At 45.3% G+C, this 23,023-nt stretch overlaps 12 protein-coding genes across 14 annotated transcripts in view; 5 read left to right on the forward strand and 7 right to left on the reverse strand.

The window, feature by feature from the left end:
- LOC6552543 (tyrosine-protein kinase Fer) overlaps window positions 1-3,225 on the reverse strand; it is a 26,644-nt gene extending 23,419 nt beyond the window's left edge. For both annotated transcript variants that reach the window (XM_015154519.2, XM_001980803.3), the window contains exons 1-2: window positions 2,921-3,225; window positions 1,398-1,629 (exon numbers count right to left, since the gene is read on the reverse strand). In XM_015154519.2, the coding sequence (XP_015010005.1) occupies window positions 1,398-1,593 (196 nt within the window). In that variant the 5' untranslated portion in view covers window positions 1,594-1,629; window positions 2,921-3,225. The remainder of the gene's footprint in view (window positions 1-1,397; window positions 1,630-2,920) is intronic.
- A 5,452-nt stretch (window positions 3,226-8,677) lies between these two features.
- On the forward strand, window positions 8,678-10,077 carry LOC6552542 (odorant receptor 85f). The gene is made up of 4 exons (XM_001980802.3): window positions 8,678-9,482; window positions 9,554-9,755; window positions 9,808-9,963; window positions 10,024-10,077. Exons 1-4 carry the CDS (start codon window positions 8,716-8,718, stop codon window positions 10,075-10,077), a joined length of 1,179 nt encoding a protein of 392 aa, XP_001980838.1. The 5' UTR covers window positions 8,678-8,715.
- A 17-nt stretch (window positions 10,078-10,094) lies between these two features.
- Window positions 10,095-10,622, reverse strand: LOC6552541 (protein FMC1 homolog). Its single transcript, XM_001980801.3, has 2 exons — window positions 10,523-10,622; window positions 10,095-10,467 (listed from the first exon to the last, which is right to left on the reverse strand). The coding sequence occupies exon 2, from the start codon at window positions 10,464-10,466 to the stop codon at window positions 10,161-10,163; it is 306 nt and encodes a 101-aa protein (XP_001980837.1). The 5' UTR covers window position 10,467; window positions 10,523-10,622; the 3' UTR covers window positions 10,095-10,160.
- Window positions 10,623-10,871: 249 nt separating this feature from the next.
- LOC6552540 (60S ribosomal protein L34) lies at window positions 10,872-11,810 on the reverse strand. Of its 2 annotated transcripts, none has more exons than XM_015154517.2 (3): window positions 11,707-11,805; window positions 11,456-11,536; window positions 10,872-11,383 (listed from the first exon to the last, which is right to left on the reverse strand). In XM_015154517.2, the coding sequence occupies exons 2-3, from the start codon at window positions 11,518-11,520 to the stop codon at window positions 10,942-10,944; spliced, it is 507 nt and encodes a 168-aa protein (XP_015010003.1). In that variant the 5' UTR covers window positions 11,521-11,536; window positions 11,707-11,805; the 3' UTR covers window positions 10,872-10,941. The 2 variants fall into 2 exon arrangements, with proteins under 2 accessions (XP_015010003.1, XP_001980836.1); XM_001980800.3 differs by having other exon boundaries at window positions 10,878-11,383; window positions 11,456-11,533; window positions 11,707-11,810.
- Window positions 11,811-11,983: 173 nt separating this feature from the next.
- LOC6552539 (omega-amidase NIT2) lies at window positions 11,984-12,928 on the forward strand. Its single transcript, XM_001980799.2, has 2 exons — window positions 11,984-12,023; window positions 12,080-12,928. Exons 1-2 carry the CDS (start codon window positions 12,005-12,007, stop codon window positions 12,904-12,906), a joined length of 846 nt encoding a protein of 281 aa, XP_001980835.1. The 5' UTR covers window positions 11,984-12,004; the 3' UTR covers window positions 12,907-12,928.
- A 197-nt stretch (window positions 12,929-13,125) lies between these two features.
- On the reverse strand, window positions 13,126-13,702 carry LOC113563738. The gene is made up of 2 exons (XM_026975922.1): window positions 13,506-13,702; window positions 13,126-13,435 (listed from the first exon to the last, which is right to left on the reverse strand). Exons 1-2 carry the CDS (start codon window positions 13,700-13,702, stop codon window positions 13,126-13,128), a joined length of 507 nt encoding a protein of 168 aa, XP_026831723.1.
- Window positions 13,703-14,105: 403 nt separating this feature from the next.
- On the forward strand, window positions 14,106-15,260 carry LOC6552308 (omega-amidase NIT2). The gene is made up of 2 exons (XM_001980797.3): window positions 14,106-14,218; window positions 14,274-15,260. The coding sequence occupies exons 1-2, from the start codon at window positions 14,200-14,202 to the stop codon at window positions 15,104-15,106; spliced, it is 852 nt and encodes a 283-aa protein (XP_001980833.2). The 5' UTR covers window positions 14,106-14,199; the 3' UTR covers window positions 15,107-15,260.
- On the reverse strand, window positions 15,212-16,768 carry LOC6552307 (golgin-45). The gene is made up of 2 exons (XM_001980796.3): window positions 15,490-16,768; window positions 15,212-15,412 (listed from the first exon to the last, which is right to left on the reverse strand). The coding sequence occupies exons 1-2, from the start codon at window positions 16,684-16,686 to the stop codon at window positions 15,272-15,274; spliced, it is 1,338 nt and encodes a 445-aa protein (XP_001980832.1). The 5' UTR covers window positions 16,687-16,768; the 3' UTR covers window positions 15,212-15,271.
- Window positions 16,769-17,012: 244 nt separating this feature from the next.
- On the forward strand, window positions 17,013-17,537 carry LOC6552306 (BBSome-interacting protein 1). Its single transcript, XM_001980795.3, has one exon. The coding sequence runs from the start codon at window positions 17,226-17,228 to the stop codon at window positions 17,451-17,453; it is 228 nt and encodes a 75-aa protein (XP_001980831.1). The 5' UTR covers window positions 17,013-17,225; the 3' UTR covers window positions 17,454-17,537.
- A 70-nt stretch (window positions 17,538-17,607) lies between these two features.
- LOC6552305 (LMBR1 domain-containing protein 2 homolog) lies at window positions 17,608-20,629 on the forward strand. The gene is made up of 3 exons (XM_001980794.3): window positions 17,608-17,778; window positions 18,484-19,809; window positions 19,869-20,629. Exons 1-3 carry the CDS (start codon window positions 17,608-17,610, stop codon window positions 20,454-20,456), a joined length of 2,085 nt encoding a protein of 694 aa, XP_001980830.1. The 3' UTR covers window positions 20,457-20,629.
- Window positions 20,620-21,117, reverse strand: LOC113563762. Its single transcript, XM_026976238.1, has one exon. It carries the CDS (start codon window positions 21,010-21,012, stop codon window positions 20,620-20,622), a length of 393 nt encoding a protein of 130 aa, XP_026832039.1. The 5' UTR covers window positions 21,013-21,117.
- A 170-nt stretch (window positions 21,118-21,287) lies between these two features.
- LOC6552303 (tubulin beta-2 chain) lies at window positions 21,288-22,991 on the reverse strand. Its single transcript, XM_001980792.3, has 2 exons — window positions 22,345-22,991; window positions 21,288-22,284 (listed from the first exon to the last, which is right to left on the reverse strand). The coding sequence occupies exons 1-2, from the start codon at window positions 22,735-22,737 to the stop codon at window positions 21,337-21,339; spliced, it is 1,341 nt and encodes a 446-aa protein (XP_001980828.1). The 5' UTR covers window positions 22,738-22,991; the 3' UTR covers window positions 21,288-21,336.
- Window positions 22,992-23,023: the final 32 nt, after the last annotated feature.

Consider the following 23,023-nt stretch of genomic DNA (forward strand, 5'->3'; position numbering starts at 1 on the left):
GAATATTTATTCTACAAACTGCAATTTTTCCCAACCACATCTACATGATAAGTTAACTTATAAATAGTAGACACAGTGCTAAAACCCGTAAAACCGCAGCTAATCCACAATTTGCCCAGACATGTGACTCACTTGCAGTTTATCCGCTGAACAGTTGGGTAAAAGTGCAATCAAAAGCCTTCGGCAATGAATCATTTTTTAAGCCAGCGTTACGCAAAAGTGACGCAAATACATTGCGAAGATTTTCGGAAAATTATTGCTGAGCCAATCGGAAACATAATACGCACGTCAGTTCCTCTTTTTCAGTTTTTGTTAAAATGTTTGCGCTTCGCTAGGCTGCAAAGTCTGAAGTTTAGACAGCAAACTGCACTCAAAGCGAGCGTTTCAAGTTCATGGTCAAGGTGAGAAGCAAGCAGATAAACAATCTGAGATATATGTATATGAATATATAGTTGGGCTATATCAAATGGCCCGAACTAAATCATTTGGCTACGCTATTGTGCACTGTGTGTGTGCGTGTACACTCGCATCCAGCGAATACGTTTGTTTGGCCATGTAAACAGCAGGGAAAACATTTCCCAAGCGAAAAGCACTGACACCGGACTGCAAATTACAGCAATTTTCATGTGCTCTTCTTCTTGGGGAGCAGCTAGAAGCACAAGACAGCTGCACTTTGTCGACACTTTGATGAGCTCCGCAGAACGGAGATTGTGCTTGCCAATTTAGTCCAGAGTCCTGGCTGCCCGGATGCATCCGGATGCAATGACCATGCCACCCAGAGCACGGTAGTTGAAAACGATTTGCTTGTCTGGCGATTATCTCGAGTCGTTTCAGATAGAACCCAACGCGTCTCATTCACTTGGAAATGCGATCAAGTCACGCGATAGCCACTGGCCAGTTTTTCCAGCCCAGCAGGCTGCCAAAAATCACACCAAATGGAGATGCAGGAACATTTCACTGTCCAACCCTAAGGACAAGATATGTTTGCCTTCATTCCATCCCATATAGGGGCCATTAACAATAACATCCACCAGCTTATCGTCACTTGCCTTATAACTGCCGCACTTTTACCCTGACTAATGGATGATACGCTGGTGAGTTCACCCACTGAATATTGTGAGTAATGCCCAAGAGGTCAATGGAAGTGCGAGCATAAATTGCTCTCCTTCCTTCTTGGAACACATGTTTTGTGTTAAGTCCACCATATAGACTTCAGCTAGACCACAATTATTTTGGCCTGATTGGGGAAATCAAAGTCTGATAACCAATGGAGCAATCCAGTAGACAGTTAAGAACACCATATTGAATAGGAGTGTTGAGATACAGGTATCATTGATTAAATAAGTGGCAGTAAAATCTTATCGCACCTGCAATTCTGCTGGCATAGCTCGGCTTACCTTGCATCTCGTCAGCCCGATCGATCTTGAGACCCTGCTGGGCCACGGCTGTCAGGCTGATTGCGTACTCCTTGTCGCACTTGGCCTTCATCTGGATGGATCGCTTCATGGTCTCCATTAGCCGGAGCTCGGCATCCTGGCGGACGATCAGCGCCTCGTGGGCGGCTCGACTTTGTAGGGCTGATGAGAAGCCCATAATGCTCTCGTTACTCCCTATTTGGGTCGCGGCTCTCTGTGAGATATGCACATTTAATGGGTATTATTTATAGGAAAGTGATTCAGAACAGAACAGCGGTTTTTATCGTGCGTACCGCACTTAAAGGGTTATATATGTTTTTCTTTCATATTGTTCGGGGGAGAGCGGAATGCACTTGGAGTGGAAATTCCACATGAAACACAGGAAAAAACACAGCGGACATGTGGCAAACACTTGTTGCATGGCAATTTGGTAATTTGGTAATTCGCTGGCTGTGCTGCTTTATCGCCTCACTGCAATTAATTATTTATGTCACACGAGCACTTGTTTTTTTCGATACATTATTTGTTTTTGTTTTTCCAAAATAAACTTTCACATGCGTTGACATTTATTTCGTTTTTGGTTTTTTTTCGCTTTTTACTTTTGCATATGTCACGACATTTGCTAATTGCACACGATCTCGTCCCGGCTTTTGATTAACGACTTAATTCGAGTCACTGGCATATGCATTTTAATCCGCTAATTAACGCATTTTCCGCTCTCACCCGAAGACGACACTTCCACATAAATGTATATTTATTTTGTAGTGGTTTTTGGATTTTTGGTATTTTGAATGCAACAGTTGTCTTCACTTGAACTTTTCCCCAAGTATTTTCCAAAAGCAAAGCGAGCCAAGAGTTGCGGCGCAGTTGCTGTTGCGGCTGTTGTTGTTTTGGTTTCAAAGAGAAAAACTTGTTTTTCCCGCTTTCTGGGCGAGCAAACAAAAATAAACATTGCCCCAAGGAAGGGGAAAGGGGGAGGGGCCATGGGGCAGGGGCGAAGTCAATAAGGAAACACAAGCGACAGAAGGTGTGTGCGGCAAGTACGTGTATCTTAAAGATACACAAGGAAAAAGAGCAGTGCGATATCTAATCGAATCACTTGTCATTTATCAGTATTGCTACAGAATTGAAATTGCCTGTTATGTTTGGTAAATATACTTATTAATTTACAAACACTGAATTCAATTATGGTTTAGACAGTTCTTTGTTATTGTTGCATACACATGGTATTTTTCTCTCTGTGCATGGCTGGATGCGCCAGAACAGCAACTTGATGCATTGTCTGTATGTGCGTGTGCAGTTGGCCAGTTGGAGTAAAAAATATATAAACGGGTTAGGCAGCAAGTAGGGGAGCATCCTCAGCCACCAGAACCAGAACAACAATAACAACAGCAGCAGCAGCAGCAGCAATAAGGAGATGCTCAACCGTTATATAAATTAAGAATGTAAATAACAATTTCAGAAGTGATCGGCACTTCTTGCGATTTTAGGGGAACCACATTTACCGCAGAATTTCTTTGCCGACGGATTTCACTTGCAATTTTGCGTAACTAGAGCACAGTTCTTGGCACAAACATAATTAAATGTGGATGCTTATCGTCTGGATGGCTTTATCAGAACTTCTTTTCGCACGTCGAGATGCCCGCACTTCACATGGCCACAGAACTCGAGATTTGCGAATGGAGCTCAGCACCGAGTATCAGATTAGATTGGATCGAACCGAGTCGGAAATCGGGTAATATTTAAACCAAGCCCAAACACATCGAACCGTTCGCCTCGAAGGTTCAGCGGAAACTGAGCGCCGGCCACTGAAAAACACTCGGAATACTCAAAACACTCGGGCCGATGCGGCGAATGAGCAACGCGAGTGCGGCGAGCCAAACAGAGAAACTGAGAGGTCCAGAGAGCGGGAGAGCGGGAGAGAGCAAGGGAGAGACAGGGAGAGTGAGCACAGTGAGAAAAACCGGTTGCAGAACACCCAGCAAACATTTTGAAACAATAAAAGTCACCATAGGGCAGAAGAGGATAAATAGTGGCTTTCCCGAAGGGATTAGTTATGTTTGCTGACTTTTGCATTTCGTTGTTCCCATTATTTACGGTAAGTCTTTTGATATATGAAAGTGGTCCTCTTTTAACAGATATTTATATTTATCCTATCAAAAATCATTCACGATCAATTTCAAACATATTAAACAATCTTTTTTTACTGGTGCAATCTGTTATTGAACTTTTTGATGCAAATTTAGAACTTAGTGGCTTAGAAGGATGCCACTTAGAAAATATTTACTCAGCTTTGAGATTCAGTAGAAGGTATTATTCTAACAATATAGAATTGTTATATTTGAGGAAGCCTAAAGAAAGAAGAAATGTTTAATCAGAATGATAACTTAGAATCTTTATTGGAGTCTTGATTTATTTTGGAACATTACCCTTTCTGCAAAATAGTATCACTTCAAGCCGAAAAGGTGAGCTTTCCTACATTTCCTTTTTGTATATCTTTCCTCACTCCAACCCATAATTGTTCGTTGGCAGACAGCAATGACTGTTGTAATCGGAGAATTACCAAATTTCCGCACTATTAATTACGCAGGCTCGGTCGTTCGTGCGACAGCTGGCAGGATCTAAGGACGAAACTCCCAAACACCCAGACATCTAAACACCCACCCACTGTGGGTCGCTTTGGAAACGGAAGCAGCTGAGCTGTAACCAAAACAAAAGCTATGATAAATGTTATGCGTGCACCTACCCTTTGTTCGTCCTGGGCCAATCACCCCCGCAACTGGAACCCATCGGTATCTCCATTTAATTTACCCCCCCGCTTTCATCGAATGTCAGAGTCGGGATAAATGCGAAAATGCATTTGCGCATCAAACGCAGGCGGGCCAATAAATTCATTAATAAATGGGAAAGTGAAAAGCGCAGCAACTCTGCCGCTCCTGCCGCTTCAACTGCTCCTGCTCTTTGTTGTCCTTGTGGTCCTTGTGGTCAGAGATGGGTCCTGTTCTGCGCATAATGCAAACAGTGTTTGCCAAAGTCCTACACTGCCAGCAGACTTGTCTTAAAGCGCGGAGACTAGGGTATAACACTTTTTTAAGATTGTAGACATATATTAGTATATCATATGCAGGTATATTACTGAAAACTCAAGAGTCTTGGTAGTAACTCGTACGGAAATATCCGGAGTTTTATTAGGAGGTAAAAATGTATATATATTTAGATGCCTATACATTTTAATTTAAAGAAGAATCTAAATGAATTGTTACCACAATAATATAAAGATATTTATTTGCAGATTTTAATTTTATTTATAATTTACATTTTTTCCGTGTGAATCAATCCACTCTATAATCCACCAGCACCCCACCCCGCGGCTGAATAATGTATATTGAAATCGCATCGGCACTTGAAAGGGTGTGAGATATTGTACTTTATGCCGATTAATGCTGCCATGCTGGAGGACAAAACCCCTGGCCATTGATTTGATAGCCGGGCAAATGGCTCGCCACCTTCGCCACCTCTCCTGGCCATCCTATTTTGCACCCAGCCAGACGACTCCTGGCCAGCCTGTTGCCCATTTCAGAGATGCCCTTGCTTGTTCTTTGTGTCCCACCGACCAGCCGGCCAGTCATTCATCTCCCCGTTGTTGTTTCCTACATTGTGTGTGTGTGTGTGATTTCTTCTGGGTTTTAGGGTGTTTGCCGTTGTCTATTCACCGGATCCGTATCCCGGGTACCGGATTGCTGTGTTTATTTTGGTTGGAGCCAGACGGCAGAAAAAACAAGATAAAATGCTAGACTCGAGTTCCCCGACTATCAGATACCTGTTACTCAGCTAGTGGCAAACGAGAAATTTCAACATTTAAAAAAAAAAAAATTAAAAAAAAAATAAATTTCTAAATTTGAATGCAGAGTTTTAGAGAATTGCTCCAGAAACATTTAGAGGTATGCCACTTCAAAATCCGATTAAGATAAGTTGAGTTATGGAGTTTAGAACTTCAGTCTTTGGACATTTTTGAATTTCTACAACATCATAACATCTGAAAAAATAACAAAAAAATTTAAAAAAAATAAATTTCTAAATTTGAATGCAGAGTTTTAGAGAATTGCTCCAGAAACATTTAGAGGTATGCCACTTCAAAATCCGATTAAGATAAGTTGAGTTATGGAGTTTAGAACTTCAGTCTTTGGACATTTTTGAATTTTTTTTAATTTCTACAACATCATAACATCGGAAAAAATAACAAAAAAATTAAAAAAAAATAAATTTCTAAATTTGAATGCAGAGTTTTAGAGAATTGCTCCAGAAACATTTAGAGGTATGCCACTTCAAAATCCGATTAAGATAAGTTGAGTTATGGAGTTTAGAACTTCAGTCTTTGGACATTTTTGAATTTTTTTTAATTTCTACAATACATAACATCATAAAAATTACAAAAAAACTAAAAAAAAAATTAATTTCTAAATTTGAATGCAGAGTTTTAGAGAATTGCTCCAGAAACATTTAGAGGTATGCCACTTCAAAATCAGATTAAGATTAGTTGAGTTATGGACTTTAGAACTTCAGTCTTCGGACATTTTTTAATTTTTTTTAATTTCTACAATACATAACATCAGAAAAAATAACAAAAAAATTTAAAAAAAAATAAATTTCTAAATTTGAATGCAGAGTTTTAGAGAATTGCTCCAGAAACATTTAGAGGTATGCCACTTCAAAATCCGATTAAGATAAGTTGAGTTATGGAGTTTAGAACTTCAGTCTTTGGACATTTTTGAATTTTTTTTAATTTCTACAATACATAACATCATAAAAATTACAAAAAAACTAAAAAATAAATATAAAATAATATATATAATATAATATAAAATAAAAAATAAAATAAAAATAAATTTCTAAATTTGAATGCAGAGTTTTAGAGATTTGCTCCAGAAACATTTAGAGGTATGCCACTTCAAAATCCGATTAAGATAAGTTGAGTTATGGAGTTTAGAACTTCAGTCTTTGGACATTTTTGAATTTCTACAACATCATAACATCAGAAAAAATAACAAAAAAATTAAAAAAAATAAATTTCTAAATTTTAATGCAGAGTTTTAGAGAATTCCTCCAGAAACATTTAGAGGTATGCCACTTCATATTCCGATTAAGATTAGTTGAGTTAGATTGGGCGTTGCAATATTTGGATAAACATGCGCTGCGTCTACGTCTCTAGAAGCTGCATGCCTAATCTCAACATTCTAGCTTTTGTAGTTCCTGAGATCGAGGCGTTCATACGGACAGACGAGCGGACAGACGGACATGGCCAGTTCGTTTCGGCTATTGATCCTGATCAAGAATATTTGTTTGCCTTCTGCCTGGTACATACTTTTCAACGAATCTAGTATACCCTTTTGCTCTGCGAGTAACGGGTATAAAAACGCAGAAAGATTTACAGAGGCGCCTCGGACTCATAAAGTATTTAGTAGAGACGGCGATAGCGACACCAGGCACCTTCCGGTGAGTCCTGATGACTGGCCAGGATTTAATTCCCTTATTGGCTTGTAGTTGCTTAAACGCAGGTCCCTCAGTCCGCGCGAATAATGGGCACGGCTATAAGAAGAGTGGCTGCCCAAATATCTGATTCTAATTTGAGCAGACTGGGTCTAATGTGACGCATAGTTGCCTCACATAAATCTCTTCGGATGTCCCATTAATGTTCGAGTTGCGTTTGCAAGTGCAATTCTTGGCGCACATAATATGGGGCATTTAGTTTCAGCTGTTCGGTTGGAGGAAGAGAAGAAAATGGGTGGCAACAGTTGGCGGCCAATTGAAACTAATGAATAAATTACTTGTGCAGTGTAAGACAGTCAAATTGATGAGCGAAGTTCAACATGGGTCTGAACTCACAGATATATGTAGCTATATATCTGCGTTCGGCTTATATAGCTGGCTAGGCCGGAATTATTCGGCAGTGGGAACTCGACGAACAATAATAGTTGACCGGGCTGCAAATTGTGCAATACTGTGACAGCAATAAATGCATGCTTGATGGGCTGGAATGAAGCAACCAAATCAAAACAAAACCATTAAGATACATGGAGCAATGGATATCTTGTAGCTAAGAGGTACAGAGCTATGAGTATCTTGTATCTAACAGATACACTCGTATCTGGGGATGCTTTTTCCATAAATCTCTATGAGGATCAGCATCAGTTGGTCATGTACGATACTTTATGAAATGCCCTGCTCACTTTCAAGCCAACTATTTGCTTACCTGAGGTAACACCTTTCAGTTGGAAGGTTGCTCCAATGTCAAAAGCAAAGATACCTCCTTTGCTGCAGCCCGGCTGCTTAGCATTCCGGTCAGAGTCGGATAGAAGCTATAGAATGGACGACTCCCATGCCAATTTGTTGTTGTGCGCAAGAATTTCAAATATGTCCACAACAAAAGCAGCAAACAATAAAGGCAAGTGCATCAACAATGGAACGGTAAACGCGCCCAAGAAAACTGAGCAGCTCATTTATGGAAATTATTAAGTGCAAGCTCGGACCAAAGCGGTTATTTCTCCCCAGTCAAACGGCATTATTATGCGTACATATTTTTATGGGCAAGTGGACGGGAATGGGCACACCAACTGGCTGCCCAAGTCTTAGCAAGCGAGAGCTAATTAAATTTGGGACCCTCTTGATAAAACTATTAAAACTAGGGGAGTTGGGAAATCTTGGAAAACTTGCTGCCTTAAACGGTAGGTTCTATTAATGTCATTTTCACATTAAAGTTTAAACGAGAGACGCTTAAGTCAGCAAAGGTGTGAAACCACACGGAATTCCCTAACTCGCAGACCTTGAAGAACTAAATATATATTTGACTTATGGAGCCCTTATAAGAGTATGATCATAAAAAATGGCCATGGTAATTGCAACTTTGATTCTGCGCATCTCTCAATTGATCTTAATTAATGTTCACTTTAATTCGAGTGTCTTCTTATTGTCTGCTCTTTGGCATCCACATACGTAAAAAAATAAAATTCAAAATAGGATACACAGAGCTTCTTAAGCATAGTGGTACATATTTAAAAAAAAAACTGCTTTAGTAAAAGGGAATCATTACCCTGCGAATAATTTAAACGGGTTCTAAATGCAAAGAGCAAATTTAAATTATTAAAGCGTTCAACACCTCGCCTAATTGTCAACACTCACGTTTTCCCTTCTATTAGTGGAAACCATGAGGAAACCCACTGCCAAACCGCAAACCACTCCCACAGGACGAGTGAGCCTATATAACCGCCTTCCCGAGCACGACTAGCCACAAACCGCCTTCGGAATGGAACAAGTGCAGTACAACTACGAGGACTTCGCTCGATTACCCACGACGGTGTTTTGGATCATGGGCTACGACATGCTGGACGTACCAAAGACCAGGTCCCGCAGGATACTATATCGAATATATCGCTTCCTTTGCCTCGCCAGCCATGCGGTCTGCGTGGGAGTTATGATATTTCGCATGGTGGAGGCGAAGACTATTGACAATGTGTCGCTGATCATGCGCTACGCCACTCTGGTTACCTATATCATCAACTCGGATACCAAGTTCGCCACCGCTTTGCAAGGCAATGCCATCCAAAGCCTGAACTCTAAGCTGGCTGAACTCTATCCGAAAACCACACTGGACAGGATCTATCACCGGGTGAATGATCACTACTGGACAAAGTCGTTTGTATATTTGGTTATAATTTACATTGGTTCGTCGATAATGGTTGTCATTGGACCGATTATTACGTCGATTATAGCTTACTGCGCACAAAACGTATTCACCTACATGCACTGCTATCCATACTTCTTGTATGATCCTACGAAGGATCCGGTTTGGAAGTACATTGGCATCTATGCTCTGGAATGGCTGCACAGCACACAGATGGTCATTTCGAACATTGGCGCGGATATCTGGCTGCTGTACTTTCAGGTGCAGATCAATCTTCACTTTAGAGGCATTATACGTTCACTGGAGGATCACAAGCCCAGTGTGAAGCACGACCAGGAAGACAGGAAATTCCTTGCGAAAATCGTGGACAAGCAAGTTCACCTGGTCAGGTAATTGTGCACGTGATTTACAGCCAATGTGTTCAGTGATGGTTGAATTTTACGATGAGCACTTTGAACAGTTTGCAAAACGATCTGAATGGCATCTTTGGGGGATCGCTGCTTTTGAGCCTGTTGACCACCGCCGCGGTTATCTGCACGGTGGCGGTGTACACTCTGATTCAGGGAGCCACTTTGGAGGGCTTCACATATGTGATCTTCATCGGGACTTCGGTGACGCAGGTCTACCTGGTGTGCTATTACGGTCAGCAAGTTCTGGATTTGGTTGGTTATGGCTGAAGTCCTAGGTTTGCCCGCTAACAGAGGTTCTTTCCAGAGCGGCGAGGTGGCCCACGCCGTGTACAATCATGATTTCCACGATGCTTCTATAGCCTACAAGAGGTACCTGCTCATCATCATTATCAGGGCACAGCAGCCCGTGGAACTGAATGCCATGGGTTACCTGTCCATTTCGCTGGACACCTTTAAACAGGTAAAATGCTAACACTACTTATTTTATATGATATTATTTGCATTTCTTATTCAAATGCAGCTGATGAGCGTTTCCTACCGCGTTATAACCATGCTTATGCAGATGATACAGTAGAGAGCAATACAAGCACGGAATTTGCAACATTGGACGCTTTAATCGCACTACGCTAGTAACTAGTATGTTTATATATAACTAGATCACTTGGGATCCGAGGGAAGCTTGAAGCCCACCAAATCGGCGGTATCCCTTACGGATCTCTCGCCCCTCCCGTGGTATTCCTTGTAGAGCTCCACGTACTGTCGCTGGCTGGCCAGGTAGGTCAGATAGGTTTGGCCAAGGAAAGTCGCCTCGTTGCGAGCCTTGCAGAATTGTTGCTCCGTGGTGGCGAACTTCTTGTATTGCGCCAGAATGTAACGCGCGGCCAGCGAGTCCTTGATGCATCCATTTGGCGACGCCTGGCGCAATTCGTGCAGCAGGGAGCGCAGCACCTTGGTTCCCGCCATTCTAAACACACATTTGCAATTGTATATTTAAGAAACACAAACAATCAACGACTTACGTGATTTTCAAGAAAATTCGTAGTGTTTCTGCCGAACAGCTGTTTTCTACAGAGTTGCCACACAGCCATAAATCAAAATACAGTGATCCCTGCAAGCATTGAACAATAAGGCTGCGCCTTTTTCTTGTTTTATAATTATCAATATCAATTTAGAAAATTACTTTTTGACCCCATATATACTGAAACTGCAACTTTGTTATTTAAAATATATTTGACATTCATTTTGGAAATTGCCTTGTAGAAGCTATACAAATCTATAAGTCGTAATGTCTGATTGGAAAACAAGGACAACCAATAAGTAAAGGGCACAATCCGACTGAATTGGTGAACTAAAAATACAAACAATGAATCCAGTTGGAAAAAACAATTTATTTTAAAAGTTATTTAGCAGTACACCGAACTCGTAGCTAGTTGGCTTTTCACTTCCTGGGCTTGCCGGCGGCTGGCTTCTGGCCGGGCTTCTTGCCAGCGGCTCCCTTGGCGCCAGCACCACCCTTGGTGACCTTGCCGGCACCGGCCTTGGTACCCTTGGCACCAGCGGCGGGCTTCTTCTTGGGCTCGGGCTTGGCCTTGGGGGCCTTCACCGGCTTGACGAGCGCCTCGCGCTGGCTCTTCAGGGCCTTAACGATCTTCTGCTCCTCGATGAGGAAGGCGCGCACGATGCGCTCGCGCAGGCAACTGTGGCACAGCACTCCACCGTAGGTCCTGGACACGGTCTTCAAGCGCTTGGACATCCGGGGGCGCTCGCTGGGGCGGGATGGGGTGATACCCTTCAACTTCTCCTTGCACTGGCCGCAACGGGGCACGGTGGGGTTCTTCTTCACATACTGGTAAACCAGACGTCCACCGGGCGTGCGAACACTGTAAAAGGGCAAAGGTGCGTTATAGTGTCATATTTCATATCGGTGGGGTATATTGCAGTCGGATAGTTACATGCGCCGCTTGTTGGAGCGTGTGTTGTAGGACAGGCGTCTCCGGAGCGTCAGACGTTGGACCATTTTGCTGTTGTTGCTGCTGGCCGTGGCGTTTGGTGGGTTACATATGCAAAAGCGGTGAAAATCATTATTAGTTTGATGCTACACTGGGATGGGCGCAGTCTGAGCTGCATTTGGTGGTATATTTTCACGGTTTTTTCACACATTGCGGCGAATTTCTGTGAAATTGTAAATTGAACACGTGCATACCTCAAAGAGACGAAACTAGAAAGAAAGGTGGCAACTCTGTTCGCGCACGACGTAAACTTGGCTGCGCTGCCCGCTTTACGGCACTTTCAAACACTGTTCACCTTGCCAGACTGTGTTAAAAACATAGGCATAGATTGTTTATTTGTTTTTGGAAAGATGGCCACTTACGTTACGGTTTAACGTTATATCTTCAATTATAAAATAGTAATAAACTGAATTTGTTTTTAATTCATAAAACGTTAGTATAATTTGTTATCAAAACGCAAAAAGATAACAGCAAAGATTTGATAACAGCAATATGACCAAATCTAGCAACAGTAAGTCTTACTCAAAATTAAAAACCTGAACTACTTAAATATTTTTGATTTAATAGTCATGCGTTTAGCGCTACTGCAACTAATGCATTGCAATGACAAGGTGGCCAATGTCCAAAATGCCGCCAGCAAAATCGAGTCGGCTGTCAAGGAACACAGGCCGCGATTGATCGTTCTGCCGGAGTGGTTCAATGCTCCCTTCCGGAGCTATTCCGAGACCATTCCCGATGGCTACACCTCGCAGCATCTCTCCAATCTGGCCAGAAAGCATCAGGTGTATATTGTTGGCGGAACGATACCGGAACTGGGCGAAAACGATGCCGTCTACAACACCTGCACTGTTTGGTCACCCACTGGTGACCTAGTGGCCAAGCACCGCAAACTGCATCTCTTCGATGTTGATGTCAAGGGCGGTATTCGCTTCAAGGAGTCGGAAATGCTGTGCGCAGGCAATGATTTCACTATTATAGACATTGATGGACACAAGATTGGCATCGGCATCTGCTACGACATCCGATTCGAGGAGATGGCCAGGCTATACCGCAACGCAGGCTGCGAGATGATCATCTATCCGGCTGTATTCAACATGACTACTGGTCCACTCCACTGGGAGCTGGTGCAGCGATCCCGTGCTAACGACAATCAACTCTTTGTGGTCACTACATCGCAAGCCCGTGACACAAACGCCAATTATGTGTCATATGGTCATTCCATGGTGGTGAATCCCTGGGCGATGGTGCAGCAGAGTGCCAGTGAAGGCGAGGAAACAGTGGTGGCCGATATAGATTTTTCCGAGGTGGAGCAGGTGCGTCAGCAGATTCCCATCTTTGGACAGCGAAGGATAGACCTGTATGCCACCGAAAATAAGTCTAAAAAGAGAGAATAATGAGAAGTCCAAAGGTTGCTAGGCAAGGTCAAAAGCACTCTTAAAAAGTTAAGCTTTGCATTCATGTTATTTGTTTGTTGTATATAAAATTTAATGGACCTACACACATGTAGCATTGATTTCCGACCACAAACTATTATGCTTTATCTAGTTGATTATCGCTAGGAGCTACCTCGGATGCAGCTGATTGCACGTAGTGTGGCCGCTGGGCCTGGTCGACTAATGATGGTTGACTAATGAATTCCAAAGCCTTTTGGTAACCACCAGCAGGCTCTTCAGCTCACTGTTCACCTGCATTTGAAATTTATACTGGGCCTGAAAGTAATTCCGTTCCTCGTTCGTTTTGGACAGCTCCTCCTTAAGGGAGTTAAGCTTTTGGCGGTTGCTGACTGTGTCTGCATCTTTAATATTCGTCGTCTCAGTCTCTAGTTGCTGGGTGCGCAGCTTGGACACCTGATCCAGGTCCAGGTTGTTGTGTTTTGTGTTTATTCGTTGGCTCAGGGGGGAATTGGTCCAGATGCGGCCAAGACTAGTCACCAGTGCGGAATCGCTGCGCGAACATAAGAAAACCAAGGCCTCCAAGCTTGTGCCCTTCGAACCATATGCGGCTGTGAAGGGTATGCAAGCCGGGAAGGGGCAGATTGAAGCCTTCCTGTCCATGTCCTTTCATGTCCTCCTGGACAACGAAGCTGTCCTTCCGCGACAATTGTGGCCTCTTCATCTTGGTGTCCACTTCAGCACTGGCTGGTACTTCACTCTCTGTTTTGGCCGTTCCACTGTTTTCCGGCTGCTCCATGCCATCGCCACTGGTGCGACACCTGGCACCACGCTTTTAGTTGCTTCAATTTCATGGCAATCTTGGGCAGGTAAAACTAGATTTTCTTAATTTAAGAATTTTTCCGGCTGTGCCCACAAAACCAAAACAATGGCCGAGGGCTGCCAACTGGCTGTAATAGAGTTTGTTATTTGCAGTGTTGGTAAAGATCTAAATACTTGTAACTAGCTACGATATTAGAACCTTAAAAGCTTAGTAAATTGTTAATTGTTAAACTTAAGATTTATTAAAAGGAAATGCATTTTGCTTTTGAAATGCACCCTTTCTCACAAAAGGGGTAAAAAATAAATCAATCTTCAACAGAGCACTTAAGTCAAGTATGACCAGAAAGGGTTGTTCAAAAAACGTGTAAAATTTTATATTGATCCCTTTTACTACGCCCCTGTAATTACTTGTTGTTTTGCTTGCGGTAGAATCTGTTATCAAACCGCATAAAGATAACATTTAATTGCAGCAATATGAGCAAAACTAGCAGCAGTAAGTCTTTCTCGAAATGTAAAGTAGTTCCACTTAAATGTATCTGATTTAATAGTCATGCGTTTGGCGCTACTGCAACTAAAGGGTTCCAAGGACAAGGTGGCCAATGTCCAAAACGCCGCCAGCAAAATCGACGCGGCGGTCAAGGAACACAAGCCTCGATTGATCACTCTGCCCGAGTGCTTCAATGCTCCCTACGGCACCAAGTACTTCCGGGAGTACTCCGAGACCATTCCCGATGGCTACACCTCGCAGCATCTCTCCAATCTGGCCAGGAAGCACCAGGTGTATATTGTTGGCGGAACGATACCGGAACTGGGCGAAAACGATGCCATCTACAACACCTGCACTGTTTGGTCACCCACTGGTGAACTAGTGGCCAAGCACCGCAAGATGCATCTCTTCGATATTGATGTCAAGGGCGGCATTCGCTTCAAGGAGTCGGAAACGCTGTGCGCAGGCAATGATTTCACTATCATAGACATTGATGGACACAAGATTGGCATCGGCATCTGCTACGACATCCGATTCGAAGAGATGGCCAGGCTCTACCGCAACGCAGGCTGCGAGATGATCATCTATCCGGCTGCATTCAACATGACCACTGGTCCACTTCACTGGGAGCTACTGCAGCGATCCCGTGCCAACGATAACCAACTCTTTGTGGTCACTACATCGCCCGCTCGTGACACAACCGCCGAGTATGTGGCCTATGGCCACTCCATGGTGGTGAGTCCCTGGGCGAAGGTGCAGCAGAGTGCCAGTGAAGGCGAGGAAACAGTGGTGGCCGATATAGATTTTTCCGAGGTGGAGCAGGTGCGACAGCAGATTCCCATCTTTGGACAGCGACGGATAGATCTGTATGCCACCGAAAATAAATCCAAGTAGAGAGAAGAATCGAGAAGTCCAAAGGTTGCTAGGCAAGGTCAAAGGCACTCTTAAAAGTTAAGAGTGTTTTGTTTTAACCCCTTAAAGCTTTGCATTTGTTATTTGTTTGTATATAAAATTTAATGGACCTACACACATGTAACATTGATTTCTGACCACAAACTATTATGCTTTATCTAGTTGATTATCGCTAGGAGCTACCTCGGATGCAGCTGATTGCACGTAGTGTGGCCGCTGGGCCTGGTCGAAAAGAGCTCTTATGGCTTCATCGGTGGCCATCAAGGGTTGACTAATGAATTCCAAGGCCTGAAAGTTAAATAAGGTTTACCATTAACTGGGTGCTCAAATCTCCATTAAATCACTTTAACTAGTGGTGTACTTACCCTAACTGCGTACTTCTCCGCCTCGCAAAGTGGACTTGTGCTCGCGCTGGACAGCTTAAGTGTCTCCTCGGGAATGCCCACGCCAGTGTGCAGGACCATGCGCTGTAGGATGTTCAGGTTTTCGGCACTAAGGCTGATGACATCGGTGGCGGGCAGGTTGAGGAAACGAATTTTGGCCAGGAACTTCAGTTGCTTTAGCATATCCAGTTGAATTTCGCGTATCTGGTGGGTGGCATGCAGCAGTTGCTTTGTTGATTCATTCAATAGCTGATTCTTCTGGGTGAGATCGGCTTTCCAGCGGGCTAACTCCTCGACCATAACACTGCTGGCAAGGAACTTGGATCGCCAGACCTCACACTGGCCGGCCAGGAACTCAATCTGCTCGGTGTGAGTGGTCAAATTGTTGGCAGTGTCCAGTAGTGCCCTAGCCAGTTGTAGTTTGTCCTCCGTGAGGAGATTAACCCGTGTCTGCAGATCCTCGCCCACGGAGGCCACGAGTAGGCTCTTTAGCTCGCTGTTCACCTGCGTTTGGAACTTATACTGGGCTTGAAAGTAATTGCGTTCCTCGCGCATCTTGGCCAGCTCTTCCTTAAGGGAGTTTACCTCCTGGCTGCTGACTGTATTTGCATCCTTAATATCCGTCAGCTCAGTCTCCAGTTCCTGGGTGCGCAGCGTGGACACTTGATCCACCAGCACTGCGATGTCCAGGTTGTTCTTGTCCCGATGAATTTTGTGTTTATTCGTTGGCTCAGAGATCATTGGATTTACGGCACCCGGATAAGGTTCGAAGGGCACAAATTTGGGGGGCTTGGTTTTCTTATGTTCGGGCAGCGATTCCGCACTGGTGACCAGTCTCGGCCGCATCTGGACCAATTCCCCCTTGGGCACAACGGGTGCCAAGCTCCGGGTAACGATCTCGGGGCGTCTGTAAAGGGTATGCAAGCCAGGAAGGGGCAGATTGGAAGCTGGACCGCTGCTAGTTGAAGCCTTCCTGTCCATGACGGCCTCCTGGACAACGGAGCTGTCCTTCCGCGATAATTGGGGTCTCCTCACCTTGGTGTCCACATCAGCACTGGCTGGTACTTCACTCTCTGTTTTGGCCGCTCCACTGTTTTCCGGCTGCTCCATGCCATCGCCACTGGTGCGACAAGCCGGGGATTTGTCCGTTCCTGGCATCGCGCTTTCAGTCGCTTCCATTTCTTGGCAATCTTGGCCAGGCAAAACAAAATTTTCCCTATTTAAGAATTTTTTCTGGCTGTGCCAGCAAAACAAAAACAATGGCTAAGAGCTGCCAACTCGCAGTAAAGGAGTTTGTTATTTGCAGTGTTGGTAAAGATCTAAATACTTGTAACTAGTTACGATATTATAAATTTAAGAGCTTATAAATTGTTAAACCTAAGATTTATTCAGTGGAAATGTATTTGCTTTTGAAATGCTCCCCTTCCGACAAAAGTGGTAAAATGAATAAATTTCCAACAGAGCACCAACGCCCAGTGTAACCAGAGTACGCCAACATAAAAATTCACGATACACTCAATTTAACAGCGCTTTTTCGCCCACCCACGCACACGTTCACACTTTTTGATAAAGTCGATTGATCTGATTGACCGAGAAAAAAAAACAAACAAACACAACGAAAAAAGGGTGAACTGGTGCCGGCGTGCCGAAGATACCATTAACGCCAACTCCCACCAACCGCCGGCCACGCCTCTTGCCCGCCCGCGGAGCGCCAAAGGATGTCCTCAGTGGAGGCCGAGGTGCTGCAGAAAATCGATCTGATTGAACCCACAACCGGAAAATTGTTTTTCGAGCACAAAACGGAGCTGCTTTTCTGCCGGCCACATCTGATGCCGCTGAAGACGCAGGCGCTGGAACGCCTGGAGGAAATGCATCGGGACACCGCTCGCCAATTGCAGAAGAAGCGCCAGCAGAAGAAGTCCACAGAGCCCACAGGCTCGCTATGAACCAGTCCTCCTCAATCGCAAGAACCCAGTCGTCATAAGCACACACACACACACACGGACGCACCACAAACACACACACACAGAGAATCACTGAAAAGCACAAGGACTGAGTAGATCGGCACCTGGATTAGGATTAGGATTAGCACTAGTCAGCATGGCATACCTACTGAGCTTCGGCATCGTGGCCGCCCTATTCCTGGCCAGCATCTCACTGTACCGCTACGGAAACATACCACGTCAGCACATCCTGGTCACCCTGTCCGTGCTGACCGCCTGGTGCTTCTCCTTTCTGATTGTATTCACCATTCCGCTGGACGTAACATCGGTGAGTTGGGATGTGGAGCTATTACAGCATTTGCAATCGAATATAGCCAAAATAGCGATCAACAGAAACATTAAAACAACTAAATTTTGAGACACATTAATATGATTTTGTAAAGGCGAATATTGGTCTTCTTAATGCGTGCAAATGCTTTTGTCCTTTCTGCCATATGTTGTGGTTTTGTATATCCTTGTTGGAAAAAAATATATAAGTCAATCTTGATGAATGTATATAAGACTAGGATGATTATCATCCGATTCTGATAAGTGTTTTGGGTAAGCGCAGAAATTATAAATATCTCAAAACACGATTCAAATACCAAAAAAATGCATCTCATATTTTCATATCCATAGAAACACAGTTTGTTGCTTTTCATTGTATTGTTCGCGAGACTTGGGAAACTTTAGCAATTTTTAATCAAAGCCTATTCTATTGTTTCCAAATTCAGAACAGAAATTAATTAGTTCTTTATCTAAAGCTTCACAGACACCCACCAAATTGTAAACATACATTGTTTTTTTGACTGGAATTTCTTATCTGTAAATGAATCACATCTAAAGCTAGACAGAAAAAAAACCCGATTCGATTATAGAAATACGAATTGGCCGTTTTTGTGGTTTTGGATATAATCTATTGTTATTTGGTTATCAACTCATTTGATAAGAGTTTATACAAATAAGCAGTACAAATGTATAATTCCCATTGCAGACCCTTTACCGCCAGTGCGTGGAGGAGCACCGACCCACGCCAGCCCCAAATGTGACCAACACGTCGACCGCCACTGTGGCTCCGCCGCCTCAGTGCCAGGAGCCGTGGGGCATGGTACCCGCCTCCGTGTTTCCCAACCTTTGGCGCATTATTTACTGGAGCTCGCAGTTCCTCACCTGGTTGATCATGCCGCTGATGCAGTCGTACCTCAAGGCGGGCGACTTCACCGTCAAGGGAAAACTTAAATCGGCGCTGATAGAGAATGCGATCTACTACGGTTCCTATCTGTTCATCTGTGGCGTACTACTCATCTATATAGCCGTCAAAGGGGAGTCTCTGGATTGGCAAAAGCTAAAGGCAATTGCCTCGTCCGCTTCGAACACATGGGGATTGTTCCTGCTCATCCTGTTGCTGGGATACGCTCTGGTGGAGGTACCTCGATCACTGTGGAACAACGCCAAGCCGGGATTCGCACTGCAATATGCCTACTTTAAGGCAGCCAAACTGAGCACTGAGAAGGCCGAGGCCGAGGAGCATGTGGATGACATCCTGGAGTCCCTGCAAGGCCTAAGCCGGGTCATACCCAACAATCACGAGCTCCGCCCCTGCCTGGAGACCATTCTGCGCAAAGTTCCCATTGAGCTGCAAGAGCGTGCAAGCAGAAACTTTGCGCGCACTGGAGGCAGCGGCATGGGTGCCACGAGCTCAACTATCTTGCCTTCGGAAAAGGCGCTGGTTCGCATTCATAAGCAAGTAATCAAATCCCTGCAAACATTGCAGCGCACTGAAGCACTGTGGAGCGTGCAGGTGCAGACAGTGCTGCATCTAGAGGATGTGGCAAAGAATATTCACTCTTCGGACCGGCGCTTCAAATCGGAGTTTCCGCGCCAGCGCACGCAGCTGGAGAGGATCTGTTACAGCGCCACTCTGCAGTGGTACTGGGAGTGCCTGCTGAAGGCTCCGTTCCTGAAGACCATGTGCGTTCTGACCGCCACCATGTCGGCCATGGTGGTGTGGAGCGAGCTAACCTTCTTCAGTCGCCACCCTGTGCTTTCCATTTTCGCCAACGTGATTTACGTGGCCAAGGAGAGCTACGACTTCTTTACTATTGAAGTCTTCTCTATGGTTGTTCTCTGTTACTTCTTCTACTGCACTTACTCCACGATCTTGAGGATACGCTTCCTCAATCTGTACTATCTGGCACCGCATCACCAGACCAACGAGCACAGTCTGATCTTCAGCGGCATGTTGCTTTGCCGTTTGACCCCACCCATGTGTCTCAATTTCCTGGGTCTCATCCATATGGACACACACATCATTCCCAATGTGAGTAGTAGACTTGTTTGCAAACACTGAAATGCATAAACTTATAATCTATTCCTCAGCGTATTATGGAGACGGTCTACACACAGATCATGGGCCACATGGACGTTATTGGGATTATCTCGAACGGCTTCAATATCTACTTCCCTATGTGTATGCTGGCATTCTGTCTGGCCACATGGTTTAGCCTCGGCAGTCGGGCCCTGAATGCCCTCGGCTTCCAACAGTTCCTGCAGAACGAAACGATTGCTACCGAGCTGGTGCAGGAGGGAAAGGATCTGATAGCGCGGGAAAAGCGCCGCCGCCAGCGGGCCGAGGAGGCGATGGCCAGGAGGCGTGACTTTAACCGAACCGATCAGGTTCTGGGCAGCGATTACTTAAGCAAATATCGGAGTGGAGGACACGGTGGGCTGGCCGGAAGTCGCACGCCCGCCGACGGGCTGCTTCGCGATGGTGACAGCAGCTTTGACTATGCGGCGGTGGCTTCTTCCTCCGCACTGGGCGTATCGCGCTCCCTGTCGGAGGAGATCAATGACCGATTCGGTGTGAGCACCCATGTGCAGGTGGGATTCCGAGACCCGGACTACGAGACGGAGACAGATGGTCGAATTGTTGGCCCGCCACCCCGAGGACTTTTTGACGATGTCTAGACAACAAATATGGATATCTCTTTATTTCAATTCGTTACCGAGTATCTCTCAATGCCCGCAATGTTCCCTAGTATTAATGTTTCGCTCGTGCTTAAGTATTTCCCGATGCCACTGCTGCTGCTGTTCCTTCACACCTATGTACACCATTCAGTTGAATAAACCACTAGAAAGGATCCTTGGCCGTCCTCGGAGGGGAATGGCGCGATTCGTCGCCGATGTGCTGGCTAGTTTCCAGACCACTATCCGTGCTAGTGCCCTGCGATTCCAATTCCGTCGACTGTTTCGCCTCCGTTGAGTATTTGGAGCTTTCTAGATCGATACTTGAGTCCTCTGGATCCACATCTGGGATCTTCTGGTTGTTTTCCGACATCGGTTTTTTGCTCAGCTGCGATATGGGATGCACATTTATGCGCTTGCGTCCACGCAGATAGCCACTGCGTGAGGTAACCGGAGACGTCGGGGAATACATCTTCGCCTTGATTTCAATGAATGGAATATTTTTTGGCACATCCGATATCCTGTCAGTTGCGTGAGGCAATGTCAAATTGTCAATCATTCAAAATTTTACTCGATATTTTTTAGCTTAGCGTCGAAATCCCTAATCCAGAATAGTAATGCTTATGTTGTATTATCGGCTTAGAAATTAACTTTTATTTGTTAACCTAGAATACACAGCAATTGCAACAGGAGCTTAACAATGGTGGTCTTTTTGTATGTGTGAATTGGTATGGTATCGAAAAGAAATCCAAATAGGAAATATGTACTACCGACGGGACTCGAAGGCCAGTGCTGAGACCCGTAGAACCAGTGCATTGTGCTCCTTAATGTGTTTCCATTAGTGTGTTGGTGTTTAGTGTGATCTTGGGAGGATAGATACTCCTTATTCGTCGCCGCCACCCTCTTCGTCCTCATCGAATTCGCCCTCCTCGTCGGCTGTCGCCTCCTGGTATTGCTGATACTCCGATACCAAATCGTTCATGTTGCTCTCGGCCTCTGTGAACTCCATTTCGTCCATTCCCTCGCCGGTGTACCAATGCAGGAAGGCCTTCCTCCTGAACATGGCGGTGAACTGCTCCGACACCCGCTTGAACAGCTCCTGAATGGCAGTGGAATTGCCAATGAAGGTGGCCGACATCTTGAGGCCCCTGGGTGGAATATCGCACACCGCCGTCTTGCAATTATTCGGGATCCACTCAACGAAGAAGCTGCTGTTCTTGTTCTGGATGTTCAGCATCTGCTCGTCCACCTCCTTCATGGACATGCGGCCACGGAAGATGGCGGCGACGGTCAGGTAGCGACCATGTCGCGGATCGCAGGCGGCCATCATGTTCTTGGCATCGAACATCTGCTGGGTCAACTCTGGCACGGTTAGAGCCCGGTACTGTTGCGATCCTCGCGAGGTCAGCGGAGCGAAACCGGGCATGAAGAAGTGCAGCCGAGGGAACGGTACCATGTTCACGGCCAGCTTGCGAAGATCGGCGTTTAACTGGCCAGGGAACCGCAGGCAGGTCGTAACGCCAGACATTGTAGCCGAAACCAGATGGTTAAGGTCACCATAGGTGGGCGTCGTCAGCTTCAGTGTGCGGAAGCAGATGTCGTACAACGCCTCGTTGTCGATGCAGTACGTCTCATCCGTGTTCTCCACCAACTGGTGCACACTTAGGGTGGCATTGTAGGGCTCCACCACCGTATCGGACACCTTGGGCGAGGGCACCACCGAAAAGGTGTTCATGATGCGGTCGGGGTACTCCTCGCGGATCTTCGAGATCAGCAGGGTTCCCATACCCGAGCCAGTGCCGCCACCCAGCGAGTGGGTCAGCTGGAAGCCCTGTAGGATAAAAGTGAAGTGTATAGACTGATCCTCAATCGCTCCAGTAATCGAACTTACCTGAAGGCAATCGCAGCCCTCAGACTCCTTTCGCACCACATCCAAGACAGAGTCCACCAGTTCAGCACCCTCGGTGTAATGACCCTTGGCCCAGTTGTTGCCTGCCCCCGACTGGCCAAAGACAAAGTTGTCCGGCCGGAAGATCTGACCAAAGGCGCCAGAGCGAACGGAATCCATGGTGCCGGGCTCTAGGTCCACAAGGATGGCACGAGGAACATACTTGGCACCGGTGGCCTCGTTGTAGTACACATTGATGCGCTCCAGCTGAAGATCGCTGTCGCCATAGTACGTTCCGGTCGCGTCTATGCAGTGCTCATCCGAGATCACCTCCCAGAATTTACCACCGATCTGGTTACCGCACTGACCGGCCTGGATGTGTACAATTTCACGCATCTTGGCAAGTTGTCAAGGGTCAACTGCTGGCAAACCGATTGTGGAAAAATGTGGGTTTCTTTTTCACAACGAAAAATTGGTAGATAAAAAACTGTGCTTCAATATCAGTCTGAGAGGGGCAAAAAGCGGCGAAAGACTGAATATTTAAACGTATAATTTTTCAGATTTATATTTTAGTCGTGTACTTGCTAGCTGATACTGAGGTGGACTGAACCTGGTTGGGATTACTTCTCGGAATGTTCAGAGATGGGCTACTACGATCTGTGACTTTGACATCTTTCACATT

Source organism: Drosophila erecta, unplaced genomic scaffold (genome assembly GCF_003286155.1).
Source record: "Drosophila erecta strain 14021-0224.00,06,07 unplaced genomic scaffold, DereRS2 tig00000000-arrow-pilon, whole genome shotgun sequence".
NCBI lineage: Eukaryota > Metazoa > Arthropoda > Insecta > Diptera > Drosophilidae > Drosophila > Drosophila erecta.

Excerpts from the sequence above, each read along its gene's own strand:
- LOC113563738 (XM_026975922.1), bottom strand. The coding sequence starts at position 13,702 with ATGGAGCAGCCGGAAAACAGTGGAACGGCCAAAACAGAGAGTGAAGTA. Across the intron at positions 13,436-13,505 it reads ACCCTTCACAGCCGCATATG|TCTTGGCCGCATCTGGACCA; the intron begins GTTCGAAGGGCA and ends ACTGGTGACTAG.
- LOC6552306 (XM_001980795.3), top strand. The coding sequence starts at position 17,226 with ATGTCCTCAGTGGAGGCCGAGGTGCTGCAGAAAATCGATCTGATTGAA.
- LOC113563762 (XM_026976238.1), bottom strand. The coding sequence starts at position 21,012 with ATGATTGACAATTTGACATTGCCTCACGCAACTGACAGGATATCGGAT.
- LOC6552305 (XM_001980794.3), top strand. The coding sequence starts at position 17,608 with ATGGCATACCTACTGAGCTTCGGCATCGTGGCCGCCCTATTCCTGGCC. Across the intron at positions 17,779-18,483 it reads TTCCGCTGGACGTAACATCG|ACCCTTTACCGCCAGTGCGT; the intron begins GTGAGTTGGGAT and ends TTCCCATTGCAG. Across the intron at positions 19,810-19,868 it reads ACACACACATCATTCCCAAT|CGTATTATGGAGACGGTCTA; the intron begins GTGAGTAGTAGA and ends TCTATTCCTCAG.
- LOC6552542 (XM_001980802.3), top strand. The coding sequence starts at position 8,716 with ATGGAACAAGTGCAGTACAACTACGAGGACTTCGCTCGATTACCCACG. Across the intron at positions 9,756-9,807 it reads GTCAGCAAGTTCTGGATTTG|AGCGGCGAGGTGGCCCACGC; the intron begins GTTGGTTATGGC and ends GGTTCTTTCCAG. Across the intron at positions 9,964-10,023 it reads CGCTGGACACCTTTAAACAG|CTGATGAGCGTTTCCTACCG; the intron begins GTAAAATGCTAA and ends ATTCAAATGCAG.
- LOC6552303 (XM_001980792.3), bottom strand. The coding sequence starts at position 22,737 with ATGCGTGAAATTGTACACATCCAGGCCGGTCAGTGCGGTAACCAGATC. Across the intron at positions 22,285-22,344 it reads AGGGCTGCGATTGCCTTCAG|GGCTTCCAGCTGACCCACTC; the intron begins GTAAGTTCGATT and ends TTTATCCTACAG.
- LOC6552540 (XM_015154517.2), bottom strand. The coding sequence starts at position 11,520 with ATGGTCCAACGTCTGACGCTCCGGAGACGCCTGTCCTACAACACACGC. Across the intron at positions 11,384-11,455 it reads CGCTCCAACAAGCGGCGCAT|TGTTCGCACGCCCGGTGGAC; the intron begins GTAACTATCCGA and ends GCCCTTTTACAG.
- LOC6552541 (XM_001980801.3), bottom strand. The coding sequence starts at position 10,466 with ATGGCGGGAACCAAGGTGCTGCGCTCCCTGCTGCACGAATTGCGCCAG.
- LOC6552307 (XM_001980796.3), bottom strand. The coding sequence starts at position 16,686 with ATGGAAGCGACTGAAAGCGCGATGCCAGGAACGGACAAATCCCCGGCT. Across the intron at positions 15,413-15,489 it reads CGGAGAAGTACGCAGTTAGG|GCCTTGGAATTCATTAGTCA; the intron begins GTAAGTACACCA and ends TTTAACTTTCAG.